General features: G+C 43.3%; 1 protein-coding gene across 5 annotated transcripts in view; it reads right to left on the bottom strand.

Moving 5' to 3' along the window:
- LOC136429626 (paired box protein Pax-6-like) overlaps nt 1–19,560 on the bottom strand; it is a 94,941-nt gene that overhangs the window by 55,823 nt on the left and 19,558 nt on the right. For 4 of the 5 annotated variants that reach the window (XM_066419541.1, XM_066419534.1, XM_066419535.1 and 1 more), the window contains exons 2-3: nt 15,005–15,148; nt 7,112–7,174 (exon numbers count right to left, since the gene is read on the bottom strand). In XM_066419541.1, coding sequence (XP_066275638.1) covers nt 7,112–7,174; nt 15,005–15,017 — 76 coding nt within the window. In that variant the 5' untranslated portion in view covers nt 15,018–15,148. The remainder of the gene's footprint in view (nt 1–7,111; nt 7,175–15,004; nt 15,149–19,560) is intronic. The other variant, XM_066419537.1, reaches the window with a different exon arrangement.

Raw genomic sequence — 19,560 nt, 5'->3', positions numbered from 1 at the left:
TGTCGGTAAATCTTAAGACATATCTTGATTTATGTACATGGTCTTGGGAATAAGGACGTCTGCAAAGGTCAATCTTTATAGTTCTGTATTAAGAAAGACGGCGGCGGTAAAATTATCAACAAGAGATGTTCCGGAATACAAATCTCATGAGTCAGAGTCTTCGCCTTGCGTGCGGATCTCTCTACGTGTTTGAAACCTTCCCCGAGTCTCCCTAATCCATCAGCACGGTATGAGAGCAAACCCGCCACCGGGGAAGCCATTATACACTACGGTCAGATTTACGGCTTCTGCGGGATTCTGCGTTATGGCACCAGCGGCTGTATGTAGCAGGGGAAACCTGACGTGTATATCTCTATTACAGGCTGTATGTAGCAGAGGAAACCTGACGTGTATATCTCTATTACAGGCTGTATGTAGCAGAGGAAACCTGACGTGTATATCTCTATTACAGGCTGTATGTAGCAGGGGAAACCTGACGTGTATATCTCTATTACAGGCTGTATATAGCAGGGGAAACCTGACGTGTATATCTCTATTACAGGCTGTATGTAGCAGGGGAAACCTGACGTGTATATCTCTATTACAGGCTGTATATAGCAGGGGAAACCTGACGTGTATATCTCTATTACAGGCTGTATGTAGCAGGGGAAACCTGACGTGTATATCTCTATTACAGGCTGTATGTAGCAGGGGAAACCTGACGTTTATATCTCTATTACAGGCTGTATATAGCAGGGGAAACCTGACGTGTATATCTCTATTACAGGCTTTATATAGCAGGGGAAACCTGACGTGTATATCTCTATTACAGGCTTTATATAGCAGGGGAAACCTGACGTATATCTATATTACAGGAACGTGGATCACTGAGTCTCGTGAGGCATGCTTTCTCTCAGAGCTGTACCCCGGTATTAGAAATAAAAGCGACCATGGAATATTTGCAACCAGTACACTAGCCTGCCTGTCGCACTATACTAAATAAACTAAGACCCCGTTCACACTCATTTTTTTCAATCGCGATTGAAGTATAATCGCGATTGAATCGATCCGATCGTGATTGATTTTTTCAGTGTGAACGCTCCCAATCGCGATTGGAACGATCCAAAACGATCCAATCGCGATTGGATTGTAACTACCTCCGGAGGTAGTTTGATTGGATTAATCGCGATCGGATCCAATCCAATCCTATCAAATTTTGAGTGTGAACACAACTACGATTCATTCCATCGCGATCGGCGGAGATTTCGGCTGGTTCCGGGGGTGGGAGGTCATACATGCGGGTACGTGGGGTCATAGTTCGCATCGCGCGGGAAAACAAACCCAATCCGCACGTCAGATCGCTCTTTTACAACAACAACAACTTTTCATCGTCAACAATGCACAAGAAGAAGAATAAAACTCCGTCAGTAACTTCAGCTGTGGGAGATGGCGCGATGAGGAGACCAGGGTCCTCATCGCAATCTGGAGGAGAGAGGAGGTGCAGGCCAAACTGGGGAAATGTCACCGAAAGAGGGACATTTACCGCACCAAGTGACAATGTCTAGCGGAAAAATAGACACAAAACAAGGACAACAAGGACAACAACAACATTTACCAGATGATCGCCGATAGCATGCTTCAATCGTGCTTCAATCGCGATCGGATCACGGCGTACTTTAATCCACTTGGCGAAAAGCAGTGTGAACGCAAAAGTTTCTTTGCGTTCAATCGCGATCGGATCGAACAATCGCGATTATACTTCAATCGCGATGGAAAAAAATGAGTGTGAACGGGGTCTAAGACGACTAAAGACTGAACTTCTCAATCGGACTAGAAACTGATTGTAGAAAACTTTACAACTCACAAAATGAAATATTACAGATGAAACAATTGAAGCGATAGATGGTGAGACTAACTCTGTAAAGTAAGTATAACAAAAACGTTGTCCTGACGCGACCCTTGCACATTGGTCCGAGCAGACTACATGATACACCATGTTTGTAACGCGTCAGACACACATACATCACTTCAACACCGTTTCACAATTAACATGTGGCAGACATACAGTAAATCTCACGGTTTAGCACCCGGGCTAGCGTTCAGCGGCTTTGATTTGTAAAATGACTATAATTTGAAAAAAAACGGCCTATTGAATAACAATTTCGACTTATTGAATAGCATTTTTACTTTTTCGTCGGCGTGGCGTAACGGTTAGAGCGTTGAACTCGAAATCCGTAGGTCCCGAGTTCGACACTCACCATGCCCCGATGGTGTGCCCTTGGGAAAGGCACTTTACATTACCTTCCCGGACGGTGGAGTGACGCCCACCGAGCCTTCGCGGCTAATCTGTCGAACTGGGTGCCAAAAACACCCTACGGATCTGGTTGCCGATGTGCCAACATCTAGCACATTTGCCACTGAGAACCGTTAATTTTTTTTTTTCCACTTTTTCTTCAGCAAGAGACACTCATCTGTTTGCCACTCTCATACGCCACACGGATTCCGAGCTCGAGACCCCATCCTGACCTAAGCAAGACCCTGTCGTACACAATAGTTGTCACCATTTGTACCTATACAACCACACAAGACCAGGTGGGAAATAAACATTCCGCTAAATTTGCTACACGGAACAAAACCGCTACAAGTTCGCGCCTGCTGAAACTCGCCACATCCATCATGCTCCCCCGGCGGCTGACAGGAAGATAAAGGTGCAGTTTGCACATGTCTCACCACAATGTGCTCATCGCTTGTCGCAGTAATTGTAACAATAAAAGGGACAATGTAGCAAGTGACACAAGAATGTGGTGCTGAATTGCTACAGACAGGTAACAATGCCACAACTTGTCACTGCGACAATCAGCCACTGGACACATGTTGTCGCAGCGTAATTCTGTAAATCGCACTGCTTTAGGATAAGTGAATGACTGTATTGTTAGGAAGTCCCGATCTGTCCGTTAAACCTTGGTGCAGATAACATCACAAACACAACAACTCTTATACCCGGCAATGTCAGGACGCTTTAGCTCATGCATGTCACAAAGTTGCAACCAACCAAGTAACAGTCACGGCCCTCAGGATAAGAACCGTCAAGTGCATCTCTTAGGGACCGACTCTCGAGTGCTTTGACAGTTACTAGCAGTTTCGAAGGGCCGCTGAGACGTAATTTAATAGTGACATATTTTACTTTGAATAGAAGGGGGAAGTGCTTTTCAACTTTCTCAATCATGATTCGTAATTAAAAGAGCGAACTAAAAACTGAAACTACATGCATAAGATAGTCGAACTCAACAATGTCAACATCACACTGCAACCGCATTCTGTGAAATGCACTCCCAGTTTCCGAATTGTTACCGGAGGCCTTGGACATTTGAATATTGTGTTTCGGGTTAGCAGTTACCAAGGACACTGATGAAGAAAGCAAGGCGGTTTTAATCAAATGAAGATATAGCCATCCAGCGTAGCCTGTACGAGTGTGTTAGTCTGTACGATCTTGTGAACAGTCTGTCCGGCACTTTTCCAGCTGCAACCGGAACGAATCTACCTCTCATATCCGCACCGGGGGAACCCTCTTCCCATTACTCCGCACTCAGGGCTCCCCGCGCCAATCTAAATATTCATCCAGAAATGGGGAAATAATCTGGGGGGAGGACACAACAGCAATTTGGTCAAATTCGGTCTAATTAAAACCTTTGTTATGGATGGGATTCGGGGAGATACAATTGAGTCCTCAGCAGGAGGGGGAGGGGGGACATCATCGGTGATTACTGTGGAACAACCGAAATTAGCAGCATTACGCGCTGGAGTCTGTTATCATCTGGCACGTCTTTCTTCAACCCACATATTTATGCCTAGAACCTTCCTGTAGTCTGTACTAGAACATTGTGTAGTCTAAAACCTTACTAGAACATTGTGTAGCCTTAAACCTTACTAGAACATTGTACAGGATAGACACTTCCTGTAGTTTGCACTAGATTGATATACATATAAGTAGCCGGTAGTATTTTGCCTTACATTGTACCTGTTACAATCGTTGTGCCATAAACTTAAGCTTTGACTTGACTTGACTATTTCTAGATACGGCGAGACCATAGTACAGATTTCTGCGACTATTCACTTTGAGGACTAACAAAAATACAGACAACTCTCTTCAGGATAACGACAAACACGGGAAACAACCACGCGATAAAATGACTGTTATCAGAACAATCCGTACTTATCACATAGGCTTTGCTATCAGTCCCGCAGCGGACACCATCGAAGTAATTACGTTTCCCTGAGTTGGTCATTTGGGGAAGAATTTACATCCAAATGGGCCATCTTGTCTTGAGGTGATTTGGGATTTAAGGCGGGAACACTGGTACTTGTATGGGCGAAGAAGGGTGGTCATTGTATAAAGAAGAAGAGTATTTATCCATTAGCAACATCAAACACAGAGTGGCCACTACTAAACTCAGGGTTAGCTGCCACAGATTACATGTCGAAACAGGAAGGCACAACCGCACGCCTCTACAACATAGACTTTGTCAATATTGTAATTTAAATCAAGTAGAAGATGAGCAACATTTCGTCCTAGATTGTAAATTATACGATAGCGAAAGAAGTGTACTTTTTAACTTTATCAAAGAAAAATTCCCATATTTCGAACATCTAAATACAACAGACAAATTCATATTCTTATTACGCTTAGAAAATCCTTATATAAGAAATACTGTCTGTTCATACATTTACACATGTACAAAGAAGCGAGAAGAAGTCGACACTACTGGACTAGCTTAATTTAATAACACGTTTGTCTACTCTATATGTTTACAGCTTGTATTGTTGTATTTATATCCTTGTATGTTCCATGTGTTAAGTTAGACGACCTGTACCTAGCCCCTCGGGGCATGAATGCACAATAAAGGTCTTTCATTCATTCATAACTACATGTACGGGGCGGTGTGGGGTGGTCAGCGCTAAATGATCGCAACTACATGTACATGTATGGGGCGTCGAAACATGGGCAGTACAAAACGGCTATAAAAAAGAATCCAAACCCAGCCTGTCTAGATATAGTAGTCTATTGTTACAACAAAGTCAGTCACAGTTCCTACAATGTATTTGCAATTAGCCCACGGGCATGAACTTGCAATAAACTTTCATCTTATGACGACATGTACTTGGTGACGATACATAAACCCTACTTTGTGGCACAGTACATTAAGTGATGAGATGTTGCTGTTTTTCTTTATCGTAAGACTTTCAGTACGGCTATGACAGATCTGAACATCGACAACGATCGCCGAAAACTGTTTCCCACACAAAACTACTGAATCCAAGACTGCTCCAAGACTGTTACAAGACTGCCCGTAATATGCTTTTTTCAATCCGACGTTTGACGAATGCGACGAACAAGTTTGCTCTGCTGTAGTCTCACACTGCTCAACACTTACACATAGAACGTTATAACTTAGATACAGGTTTTTAATTCAGTTTTTTAACTGCGACAAGCTAATAAAGTCATCTTGAATGGAATAGTATGTATCCCGAAAAAAATGTACTTAAATGTAAAAATGAACAGATACAAATATGTCAACTTTTGCAGCTGCATTATCATGTGTTCCACTCTTTTCAACAGTCTCAGAGTCTCGTGGTTTCATTATTTGTTACACCCTAGTCCTTCCCTGCGCAGCAAAAATTCCCCCACCGAAATTTGCAAACCGGTCACCGCTATTTTAATTTGACAGCGGTTGTGCTCCGGCAGATCCGGCCGCTCGGCCCGAGCAGTCCACTGGAGGTACTCCACGACAAGCCCCGGCTCTGAGTTTGCAGCAAACCCGGGCAGCAGCCCCACCGGCCCAACCAGGTAACACCGCCGGGAAAACGCACAGAGATCACTCTTTCCACCAGATGGCGACCGCTGAGCGACCGTTGAGCGACCGAATTTGGATTTGTGCGACCCCCAAATTTATGATTAGAACATGATGCACGATGTAAAAGTATGGATTTCAATGCAGCAAAACACAACAAACGTTCTAGAGTTTGGCTCTTCATCTACGACATTCGTTGAGTGAGCTGTCACATGTCTGGTCTCTCAGCAGGTCGCAGCTTCTGGTGGATGGGGGTGTGACAGGGGGGCACCGGCTTGACCTCCCACCGGCGTAACTAGCTTTCCGCCGGGCTCACGTTACATGAAAATTATACAGCAGCTTTCAAATCTCATTACAGACAAATATCACCGTGTAGTTAATATGTTTCGACTATTAATCACACACGGCGGCACACTGTGGGGCACCAGTGTGGTGTATGCATCAAGGGAGAGGGAGCAGCATATATTTGTGTTTGATTCGACTAGAACAAACTCATTAGTTTTATTGCTTTTAGTCCCAGTAGAAACCACTCCCGTAAGTTCTGCCATCGGGATAGCGAAAAGCCTACGTGCAGCGGTTAGGAATGTGTTCTTACCTCTACTTTGATACAGCAATTCCCTTTCTAATATAATCTACGGGGAATGTAAAAATCTAACGCGACTCAAATGTAACATCTTCTGCAAAAGCTTTTCAGTCCCTTTTCAATTTTAGTTTTTCAATATTCTATCCATATTTGTATGTTCGAACGGGATAACATTGTACACCTTTTTTGACAGTTTTGTTCATCAATCACTGCAATAAGTTGGCCACATGAACTGCAGGAAGTTTGATGTAGGGGGCGCTGATTCCTGGTACCCACCAATTTATTTCCCTTTTACATTTGTCCTAATAGTATTGAAAAAGTCTGAACAGTTTTTTCGTTGCAATCTACCTGCATTTTCCTTGTAGTAAGTGTCTTATGTTCAGATATAGAGATCAGATATAGCTGCTTAAGATTTTATAAGTGTCTCAATATTTTCCAATCGTTCTTCCATGTTCTAGACAATGCTTTACGCAGTGTGGATTTAAATGTACCCTTCCCACTGGTTAGTTGTGTCGTAAACCAGGGCTAAGTTTGTGTGACAAAACAAAATCATACCATCTAAAGAAACATGCCAAAGACTGGCCATGAAAAATGTTTAGTAGAAGTTAAGTGTTTAGGACAAAGGAGAGGTGGTGATTCTGGGAACGAGATGATAGTGGCGACTGGTGATAACGGGAACGAGAAGGGACAAAGGTCTGACCTGGGTCTGCTTGTACCGGGCTGTACTGCGCATGCTCGTCACCAGGGCGCTGCAGGGTCCAGGCTACAGGGCAGGCGGAGAGAGGAAGGAAGGTTCAAAGGTCAAAGTTCTATGCAGGTCGGCAGGGTGCAATAGGGTAGACTACGTCCCGATACCTTATATGGCATGAAAAGTGCACCATAGAAATGATCGGGAAATGATTTGCAAGAACCCATAATGCGCCACTATATACTAGCAAATAGTCCTGTAGCATATGAAGCCTGTGAGAATCAAGGAAAATTAACATTGATATGAAATGAAACAAAAAGCAACAAATGTCATTAACTTCAATAACTACAAATATTACGTATATATAAAAATTGCAATCTTTTTCCGCAGGTTGAAACAAGTTTGTGTTAAATGGTAATATTAGAGAAAAAAAATTAACAGACAAAAGTCATGAAGGTAAGTAAAAGAAACAGAACAGAACCAAATCAAGAAAGGAGACCCTTTCAAACCATTTTTGTGTGTTGTTTGTGCATTTAGTATTTGCTGTAGATTATACACGTGGCAGTGTTCGATAGAAGCACAATTTGTCCCCTTAGTATGATTTGGAAACCTGAAGTCTGGTCAGGAATACAGCACTGAGGACATACCAGCTAAAGGTCTATACAGAAACCCACACATTCGATCATTTCTAAAGGTATGTTTTGATGTGTTGGCAGTTTTACTTTTTATATCAGTTTGCTTTAGTTTCCTTTAACCGTGTTGGCTCATCTCAAGGGACTTAGCACTGATTTCAATTGATTGCCAATATAGTTGTCTAAGACCATCGCGTAACCGCCGACAAACTGCTTGGAGAAACACATTCCTGTCCAACATTTTCTATTACGTATCAAAACCCTGAGTTTTTGTTGTTGATGAAAGCCGTTTATTTTCCCAATAGTTGTCGCAGTTTGTGCCCAGCGAAGCTGTTGTAGGAGAAACAGTCCATCATACCTTCTTACACTTTAAAACCTAGTTTTCTAATGATTCTTTTTTTTTTTCAGGCAAACCGTTTATCTTCCTAATTATCGTCCCAGCTTGTGTCCTGCGAGACGCCGTTACTGTACATGTTTGTGCTGCTGCAGTTGCCTCAGCCCTTCGGGGCGGTAAGGCGGAAGTCGTGCCGACTATGACGAATACACCCCTGCCAAACTCCATACATCTTATTACGATCCCGTTGTTTCCCGCACATCGCGTCGCACAAAAGTGGCACAATGCGTTACCAGGACACGTCCACCCGGCCCCCCGTCATTACCCCGCTTGTTTTTGACCACCGGGCGGCAAACGACCCGACAAAGCCTCGCTACGCCGCCCCTCCCGCACACAGCCTGACAGCCGACATGAATCTCGCCTCGTCTCGTCTGTTTCATGCATATCCGCGGGGACAAAGGCGCGCGGAGACCGACAATACGCTCCCGGGACCCCCTTACAAACCCCGCGACCCGAGCTGCCCTGGTGGTCCGGGTTATGGGAGGGAAGGACGCCTGTACTGCTCCTGTGTTCTTCTGAAGGCCGGCCTGGTGTTTACATGCACGGCACTCAAGGTCTTTACATGACACGGATTTGGGAAGCGAGATTGTAACGATAAAACGTTACTACATGAAACACTCATATACGATACTCAAGTTCTGCACAGTAAACGGATTTGGAAACAGGATTACAACGATAAAACGTTACCAATGAAATACTCGTATCTTTGAAGATTTTAGGAAGATAATACAAGACCGATGTAACAGTATGGCTGTAGAAGTCCTTCCAAAAATGTAATTGAACATATTATGCATTATCTATCCGCTCATGTTTGATGGAACATCCTTGACCTATCCATTAATCATTAGCTCACTCCTAGTTGAGAACACATTTCATTCTGCATGAAACCGTTTTAACTGGATCATATATTGAAAATTTACGGCGACAGTTTCGATCATTGCTCAAAGGTGTTAAAGGGGGAGATTCTACTGGTCCATTTTGTGATGAGACAAAGGAAGGCAGCTTACTAATGCTTATAGAGAGGAACATCAGATAATCTAATATAGATACTTTGTACATGTACATATAAGACTCCGATGCATCAGAATCTTCTCTTAAGGTTCTTAGTTGATCATGATGCTAACTTTAAGACCCTTTGAGGCGAGTATAGATGGTAGGGAGGGCTGGATGAGACTAAGGGCAATGAACATCCATGCAACATTCACTAGATGATGATGAAGACTAGTGTTTTGAGAACGTGATATTTCCTCAGACATGCGACATGGCGTGATGTGCAGAATCTCGTCAGCATCTCTAGGACATCCTTTCTCTTCATGAGACTAAATGGCTGATATTCTTGTGTTGACTCAAACTATATTTAGATATAAGTTGTTGTTTTTTAAGGAAGTTCCCGAGTTAACAAAAACAATGGCAATGCATAGATGCTGAAATAATATGATATTATGATACGAGGGTTGTTTATTGTTTCCAATGAACTTTAAATTCTGTTTATTATTGACCTTTTTTTGTGACTATTCATGGTTTACATACAGCTAATACGGAATTTTATCTTTATTGGCAATTTGAAATATAAACGATGTATCTGCACCGCGGATAGAAATGCACTTGTTTGATATAATTATCTCTGGCGTAAAACTATACTCTACATCCAGTATACCAAATGGAATTTTGCATGCAGTTAGTTCAACAATACGTTGCCCTTAGAATTTGCAAAGTAAACGTTGAAATTGACATCACAAATATTGTCTAAGGTTCCGATATAGCAGAGGCTGTTGGGAGATTTCCTGGTACTTGTCGAGCCTGATGTTTTCCTGCCAGTTTTCCTGTGACGAGCTCCCCGAAAGAGCCTTACAAGTCGCTACATCGTGTCGCTCTTGTTGTTTTTGTTCCCCTGTCCACAGATTGATTGATCACCCCCCCTCCAGCGGTGGGCTCGGCCGGAATAGGCCCACATTATGGACACATAAAAGGCGACAACCGACAACAATGTTGCAGTTTTCTGCCTACTTTGCAACATATGGGCCCAGCATTGGGTGGTCGCCACTGCCACAAATTCACGTCTGACGAACTCAATGTGGCGACTTTGTAGCCAAAAGCTGTTCGTAACGTCCCTGATTACGCAACAAAGTCAGCTTTCAGCAGCCATGGGTAGGGGTGACGTCAGCAGCTCTTAATTAATCAGACCTTGGCTCATGGACAATTGTCTGAAATTACTTCCAATTACTTCCAACGTCCTTCGAGTTCGCTACAATTCTAAAATTGCCACTTTTGACACACCGGGCCTGACCCGAACCAGGTAGTCTGAACCAGGACGCGTATTTGTTTATTCAATAACTTTCAGGGCAAAACTTCATCATCAAATATTAGCGCCATGTTTATGTAGATTGCAGACATTACAACAACGAGATGAATATTTTCCGTACCTCTAATATTTTACTCCTTCAAACGAGTAAACATCAGCTCGGTAAAACCCTTCTCTCATTTTATAAACGTTTAAGCTTGCAACTTCGTCCTGGTTAACAGTACGTAGAACAGGGGCTACCATTAAGGTTGTTTACTTATTCAATAAAGTTTGAGAGTTAGCGCAAAACAGATATCGTCTGGTCTTTGAATTCCTCTGTCTCTCCAAGCCTCTGTCAGGCTTTAGAGGCGGCTAGAAATAGTAGACATGGGCCAAATAGACAGAAAACTTGCCAGAGATGTTAGCCTGCTATAGGAGTGCATGTGGCCGCGCCTGGCTGGGACGTCGACTCCTCTGGCCTGTTATCTGTCTATTTGGCAAAATTCTACTCTTTCCAGGCGCCTCTGGAGCCTGGTAGAGGCTATGTCTCACCCGCAATCATGCCACCGCCGAGGTCCCGTCAGTTATCGGGAAATCTCGTGTTCTCTCGGATTGCGGGGCCGAGCGAGGAATGCGCGCCATTCTGTTTGTTCAATGGCTCATAACATTGGCGAGTTGCCGGTGAAAGACCGCCGCAACATGGCGGGGTGTTGTGGTGTAATCAGGACGGCCCATCGGAGCTGCAGGCCTCCTCGCCACAGGAACCGCTACACTGGGACAAGTTTGCTACACTGGGACAAGTTTGCTACACTGGGACAAGTTTGCTACATTGTGACAAAACCGACCTCATCGACCAAAAAATGATCATTCCGATTGCAAAGGGCGACGACCTTTTCTAGCTACAGAATAGGACACGACACGCAATTTTCAGAGTGCGCAGAACGACGTAATAACTCCATATACGGTGGGACGCGGTACTTAATCCAGATTAAGAGATTGCTATGACCAGTTATTCACAGGGAGATTTGCTATTTCGAACTGTTTCTTAGATGACGTTATTGTGTGTTCTTCTTCTATGGCACGACCGAAGCTAGACCATGCTATACCGCATGCAAATGACGAGCATAAATACAGACAATTGTTACTGTACCGTCTGGATGGGACAAAGGAAACGGACATGCAGCTGAGGTAGGAAGGCGAATATTTCTGTACATTTCTTAGTGATTCTAGGAGCTGAGAAGTCGTTCTGAGAATTCGAATCTGTAGCTGCTTTCCTTCCAACGAAAAGACCATCCCGTGTAAAATCTACTCTTATCAGGGGAAAGATCTCATTAGCAAGACCGGGCAATAAAGGTCATGGTTAGTTACAGTTGTTGCTGATTTCACTATCTCACAATGTATGTAGTAATTCGTTTTCGGAGCCAGATTTGTGAACTGAGTTTCCAAATATCTATCTCGATCGTTTTTTGAAGAATATATCAGCACCAATGGACTACTGCCATAATAAATCTCACTCGTTTCATTTTGTGAGTTCTGTGAGTTGTGAATGGTATGACCCTTATTTATATGTGTTTTGAACGAGCTAGTACGATTTAAAGACAATCTAGTTTGGGCAGCTTTCTTCTAACCACATCAGTATACAAAATTTATATTGTGAAGTCTTTGTTTGCGATCAAAAACGCCCTCCTATGTTGTAACATTCCTTACTAAAGGCAAAGGCGTTGGTCTAGAAATTTAAAACAATGATAATTAAAAATATTAATAGCTTGTTCACAACTTCATCAGCGATGCTGGAAAACAAATTCACATGTAAATTTTGTACAGAGATTTGTGAATGTTGAATAGTTTTCTGCTCCATTCACGACTCCGTCTATAACCTAGCCGTACATGTGCAAACTTTGATAAATACTTTGACCATTTCACCAGCAATAGCTTGTACAATTTAGACATTTTCCCGCGCCCATTATGACTATGCTTGTAAAATAAAGATAGAATTCTATCCGTATCATCAACCTGTGTATGCGTGTATCTGCGTCATTTACCTGTGCATCTGTGTCGTGTATCTAGGTGTGCAGACATGTCCCTGTCCATGTCCCTGTGCATCTACCTGTACATGTACCCATGTATCTACCTGTCCTGTACCTGTATATCTACCTGTACATGTACCCATGTATCTACCTGTCCTGTACCTGTATATCTACCTGTACATGTACATTTGTACCTGTGTTTATACGTTTACCTGTCAGGTACCTTTATTTCTACCTGTCCATGTACATGTGTATCTACCTGTACATGTACATTTGTATCTACCTGTACATGTCTATTTGTTTCTACCTGTCCATGTACCTGTGTATCTACCTGTCCTGTACCTGTGTTTCTATCTGTCCATGTACATGTGTATCTACCTGTTCATGTACCTGTGTATCTACCCGTACATGTCTATTTGTTTCTACCTGTACATGCACCTATGTATCTACCTGTTCAATCTATCGTGAGAAATCGCCTTCCCGGAGCAGGTCGCGTTTCTCCCCCCGATCTGTCACCAGGTCTGACGTATCGAAAGTCGTGTCAGGATAAATGATTAATCGAAACGGCGCGATACTTTTCCCCGCGACTCATTAGGCACCCAAATGAAGCTGAAACACATTGTTGCGGGGAGGAAGGCGTCAGATATGCGCTAGAAGGCTTGTGGATTTAGGTAGGAGAATACATAGCAAGCAGCAAAGCTTTTTGTACGTTGCAAGTAGCATGCCGGTCAAAGTGTGTTGCAGAAAATGCATGTAGATGACACCCAAACCAACGCAATAGACTGATCAAACTTGTTCTGTACGTTTCTATAAAAGTAGCCAACAGCAGTGGCCAGGTTCAGTGCAGCAAACTGTCTTACTCTTGGACATTTTATATGTTTATATGTTTATATGTTTATATGCATATTTTATTTCCAACGCTGTATGAATACTACAAACAAAACAATCGTGAAGCAACAACCGCTAGGTTAGTAACACCAACGTTTCAGATAACAGCGTTATGATAGTCTTTTACTAAGAGTGTAATTGCCGTTTGCATCCTACATCTTAGTTTCGTTGATTTTTAGCTTCTGCTTCCTAAATGTGTTTTGACTCTTGTAAAAATGTAGAGCCCAGGTGAACACAAAGAACGTTATCTGAGGTCTCTGGTACGGCTTGTTTTCATATCAGTCAAATTTGTGGCTTTCGAACATACTGTTGTGAGACTGAATGTGTTTCATGTGACCTCTGCCCTATACAACAATGACGGCAACAAAACAACCGCGTCTGACACGTCATTTCACGGCGGGTTTTTCTTCCCAAATTTGACACTAAATAGTCCCTAAACTAGTACCATACTGTCTGCATCGACTTTAGTTACTACTGCTGTCTATTTGCTAAGATTTGATACAATAACTATAGACTATAAACATGCAGAAAAATGGCGAGTCTTGTGTTTTTTTCGTTGGGTTTTCGTGGAAATGTTGACCTCACAGTATGCTTCGTTCCGTTGGGTCTGCTAGAATTATCCCTGATTTTTCTGTTTGAAATAAACTAGTGGATTGTAGCAATAGAAACTTTGATATCACCGTAGTATTTTACCAAACGACCAGTTAAGATTTGTGTAACACCAAGTGAAAATATACTTATCTCTGACAGACAATTACAGCACGGAAATGTTAGTAAATGTCAAGCTTCACAGGTCCTAACACACACACATGAAGAAACAAAACGCATGTACACAAAACCAAAAAAAGCAACATAACAAAAGATAGACAACTCAAATAAAACTGGAAAGGTACAAACAGATGTTAAACTGGACAGTTACAAACAGATTCTGTAGGAAGTAATTAAAACACGGTTGGCATATTTTCCACCCAAACCCTCGGAGAGTCCTGCCGTTCCCAAGCCGTGGGGTAATTTAGAGATTACGGACAAGCCGAGCAGTTTGTACGGGGGGAGGGAAGTATGGAAATGTTCGTTACTCATAAATAACAGCGGCAATTAAAGGCTTAATGGCATTCAGGGGGGAGAAAGGACGCAAATGGCCCCATATTGTTGGTTGATTGAGTTGCGTGTTTGTTATAATGTAAAGGGTGGTGGGGAGAAACAGAGTACACATGCATGTTATAATGTACTGGGTGGTGCGTAGGAACGGTGTGGTATACATTCCTGTATACCGCCTGGACGCGCAGGTATACGCGTGAAATGATATACAGCTAACATGTACAACATGACAGGAAAATCGAAGGAAATGTACGGAAATGAGCGCTATAAAACGGCAGCCATCATGACACTCATTGACAGGGCCACTGACGGCACACGTACCTCCCCCATACGGAGCACATACCGTCCGAGGCCGACATACACCGTGCTTTTCATCGGTCTATGTGACCGGGTATGGCACGAAGATTTCTGCCAATTTCTCTTACGTGAAAGTTAGGATTCAAACACAACCAAACAAGCAAACAAACAAACAGACAAACAAAAAAGCAAATAAACAAACGGACAAACAAATAGGCAAACAGACTAATGGGAACGGGCTGCGGTTCACAGCGGACGGCCGTGCAAAGTTAGGCGGGGGTGTCCCACCTTTGTGCGGCATGTTCGGCTTGACGTCCACGGTGCTCTCCAGGATGGTTCTGCGGTGGGTCCCGGGGGTGAACAGGGGGAGGCACTGAGGTCCGTCCGTCCGTCTGCTGAGGTCCGTCCGTCCTTCGGTGGTCTGCTCAGGTCCTGAAACGGCAGGGAAGCGTGTGAATATTGACGCCCATTTGTACAGAGGGGTACCTGAGTTTTAGTTTAGCTGCTCATTTTTTTAGTTACCAAAGCAGACTCTTTTCTCCACAGAGAGCCAAAATGAATTCTTGTTCTTTTTCGTATGAATACAGTAATTGGCTAGTAGTTTCAGTGTAGAAATAGACGTTCGAGATAAGATTAACCAAAAAAAAGTTTTCCCACTTTGCGGTGATTGTGCTGTTAACTGTTACAGGCTGTCTAATACATCATGTTACTGTCAAGTAACTATTATCAAGTTACAAACATGGCACTCCTGATTGGAGATAATTATAAGATTGTCGTGAAGATATGAGAATCAGCGACTTTTGCAGTATCTGCTGAATGAAGTTTGTGGTGAGGTCAAAATTCTAAACACGATGCACATACCGATAGATCACACATCTAAATAACTTTTTTTTTCATCTCTGAGACCTGGCATGATAGAAGATGATAGTTTACTCGGCAATGTATTCCCATGTGGGGCCTGGTTCTTCATGATTAATTGTAGACATTTTCATATAATTTTCTGGCCTCCTGTTTGACCATTAACCCGTTAACCTATTTGTACGCCACTCAATACAGACATCACTGACATGGCAACACTGGTAGAAGTGTTGCAACTTTGTGGCCAGTCACTACGGACGGGGAGAGGTTGCCGCGCGCGGAGTCATGATACATTTCTGATATGACCCGTGCGGTCTAAGTGTTATTATGGCAGGATTCGCGAGTCTTGTATAAAGGTTTGCTCTATACCCACACCACGTACACAAAAGCTCCGTGGATTGTAGCACTGGTAGCTGATATGTAGTGTTAACTGATATCTATATCCAACTTCAAGTTAGAGATATGATTACAGGTTGGCACTTTCCCCTCGACTTCGGGGACATACCGCCCGTTTGGCTGGCGGTGCACGGAATCAGTTTCTGCATTACATAACTGGAACATTACATAACTTGGACATTACACAAACGCTAATCACACACTGTGTTCTGTTCTAAGATTCGGTGAATATAAGCCGTAAAGGTAACTGTGAGCTTGAGCCGTCCGGACCTGGTGAGAACCTTGTCGGAAAGTGTGGTGGTTTGTTTCATGTCTAATCATGTTTAAGGTATGGCTCGTGACAACAACAAAAAACGGGCCCGACGACTGGAGGCGACTTAGACGTTCGATGTCAACATGCCGTGGGACAAAACAGAACAGCACAGCGCAACGCAGCATATGTAGCATAGCACAGTACAACACAACATAGCACAGCACAGTACAACACCGTTGTGTGTGGGACCGCGGGATATAACTGTACATCACAGTACAGCACAGCACAGCACAACGCCGCTGTGTGTGGGACCGCGGGATATAACTGTACATCACAGTACAGCACAGCACAGCACAACGCCGCTGTGTGTGGGACCGCGGGATGTAACTGTACATCACAGTACAACACAGCACAGCACAACACCGTTGTGTGTGGGACCGCGGGATATAACTGTACATCACAGTACAGCACAGCACAGCACAACGCCGTTGTGTGTGGGACCGCGGGATATAACTGTACATCACAGTACAGCACAGCATGTTACAGCACAGTACAACACAACAAAGCATAGCACAACGCCGCACAGCACAACGCCGCTGTGTGTGGGACCGCGGGATATAACTGTATAGCATAGTACAGCACAGCATGTTACAGCACAGTACAACGCAACACAACACAACACAACACATTACATTACACAACACAACACAACGCAACACACACAGCACAACACAACACGAAAACCATGTGTGAGGGACGGCGGGATATGACTGTACATCACAGCACAACACGGCACCACACAGCACAACGCCGCTGTGTGTGGGACCGCGGGATGTAACTGTATCTGATCGCCACGAGGCACGGCGATATCAATCGAACTGATTAACCAAGATCCAACATTCCGCCACAGACATGCCTGCAGAGCTTCTGTACGGATAGCCAATTGACAACAATACCACCGCTGTTGTACCTGAAATATTCACGCCGACATGGACTGTTCGCTGAAGTTTCAGACATTGAATGATAGTTTCGAGCATAAAACTGCTAAACAAGAAAAAACATGGCGTTTTATCAAATTTTTTCAACTCATGATGGCGCTTTTTGTGTCTGCAAGATGTTATTTGTATCGTTTATTTACAGTTACAATGCGTCTTCTGCACTCGGTTGCTGTAGTCATTGTCCAAACCACGGTATTTCGGCAAAGAAAACAAAAGCAAGTCAAAAGTGTTTACAGCATAAACTTTCAATACTAGTACTGCACTGATCTGTTCTGTTCTGTTTTGTTCTGTTGCAAACCTTGGAATGTTGTTAGCCGCATGGTTGTCTCTTCAAAACACATTCGATCACATAGCATGCAATTCAACGCGCTTGCGCCTCCTCATCATTATACAACATTTAACACTAGAATGTCTAAATTACAGATTGGCAAGTGTATTCTTACTGTTCACCATTATACACGCGAGACCTTCATACAGTTCAGACCTTAGCTGGACGTGGTAAAGGTTGTGTTTCTCTGGTCTTTACTCAACTCCCGTGTAATAAGTAACATGGTACACCGACCCAAAGGGGCCGTTACTTTTGGTACACGTTTACATAGATTACGGGTTGCTACTTTCTGATTTAAGTCTAGTCTAAGTCGGTAAAATGTTGTAATTTGCGCTGGAGCTGGAAACACTATTTAGAAAGTTGAATCCTTACCCGGAACTAGCCATCTAACATTTCATGCTAAACAGCGACTTTCAACATGCACATATTGGAGAATCAAATTCCAACGTAGCATGTTACCTTGGTTCGTATACCTCGGTTCGCATCACTGTATACCAAAATCATTTCTTGTCTTCTCCATGAACATAGATGGCTCGTTTGTTGTTATTGTTATTATTCAGATGGACCAAAACAAATGTTTACTTAACACAGTTTTAAGCAGTCCTAACAATGATACAATGACCATGTGCCTGTCTATGGTGAAATGTCAATGTCCTCATTATGAAGCCGTTTCAATATTTATGTAAGCAAAATACTATAGCTATATCGGATTGAGGGCGCGCACGATTCGGCTGGCGGTTGCGAATTATTCGAATGGTTGAATTCTTGTGACATTGAGTTCGCAAGTCAAATGACTGTACCTATTTATAGTGAAACGTTACAAACGTTGTAAATGCTGACTTAAGAAAATACGTGTCAATGCTACTCTCAAACTACTCATAGATATCTACAGTTGCCTGCGATCGGTTGACCGTCTCACATGTTGACCAAACTCCAAAAGAACAACTGCAAAAGGACATATTACACAAATCGTTTAGATTTTTATAATGTAATCATAATGTCTTGGTATGTCACCAAAGGCGATTGCGATGTGTAAGAATGTTTCTTTTACCAATTCGGTGTAAACAACCTCCCAGGCTGCCAGGAGGTTTGTAAGTCTTGCTGTTTCTGAATAAACCAGTCTACTACTACTCCAATTTTTGGTGCGAAAGGGGGCAGGTGAGGTGGCATGTCCGGCGGTTCGAAGTTCAGTGAGTTTGAAGTAAATCGTTGATCCGGCGGTTGAACTGTCTGTGTCTGGACATCACACCTCATCCCCTTCACCAGCTATGTCAAGCGCACAGGCAGGCGGTCTGTATCACACGTATAGCCGCAACAATACTTCTGCACACATTTAGCTGCACACGCATCAAGACTTGGACGCGCCAATCATCCTAGATGATAAGTACAAGAGGACATTCTACTTTTCTCGGCATCTGTAGCTCCAATAGCCTTACGATGCAATGAGTACGCGTGGTTGTTTGTTCGTGTGAAGAGGGGCAGTGCCCGAATGTGCACATCGGGGAACAGGAAACCACCTGTTGCACAAACTGTACTCCTCTAAACTGTACTTCTGCGAACTGTACTTCCACAAACTGTACTTTTGCGAACTGCAGCCTTCCAAACTGTACTTCTGCTGTGCTATTTGATATACTGAGACGACACGGTCAGGGTTAGAGGTAGACACGTACACTACAAAGGGCCGCGATAAGATATACTACTGTAAATGTAGACATTATAGATGATACACAACGTGCGGCACGATGCGGGACATGAACGTTATACAAGTTAGACTCAGAGTACTTTTGTCTAACCCAAGTATTATAATTACATATGCCACAGTAACAACATGGCGTTATCCATACGAGCACAAAAGCATGTACGGAGGTTCCGATCTTGGCCGATTGAGTTCCAGAACATACGACGCCGACGGCACTCAAGGAAGCACCCGCCTGAAACTACTGGTACAGCAATATGGTGGAACACTACAACGAATTTACAACACCCCCATCCACTGCTGGATACACATACA

This window comes from Branchiostoma lanceolatum, chromosome 3 (genome assembly GCF_035083965.1).
Source record: "Branchiostoma lanceolatum isolate klBraLanc5 chromosome 3, klBraLanc5.hap2, whole genome shotgun sequence".
Taxonomy (NCBI): Eukaryota; Metazoa; Chordata; class Leptocardii; order Amphioxiformes; family Branchiostomatidae; genus Branchiostoma; species Branchiostoma lanceolatum.
This window is presented reverse-complemented; position numbering and strand designations above follow the sequence as displayed.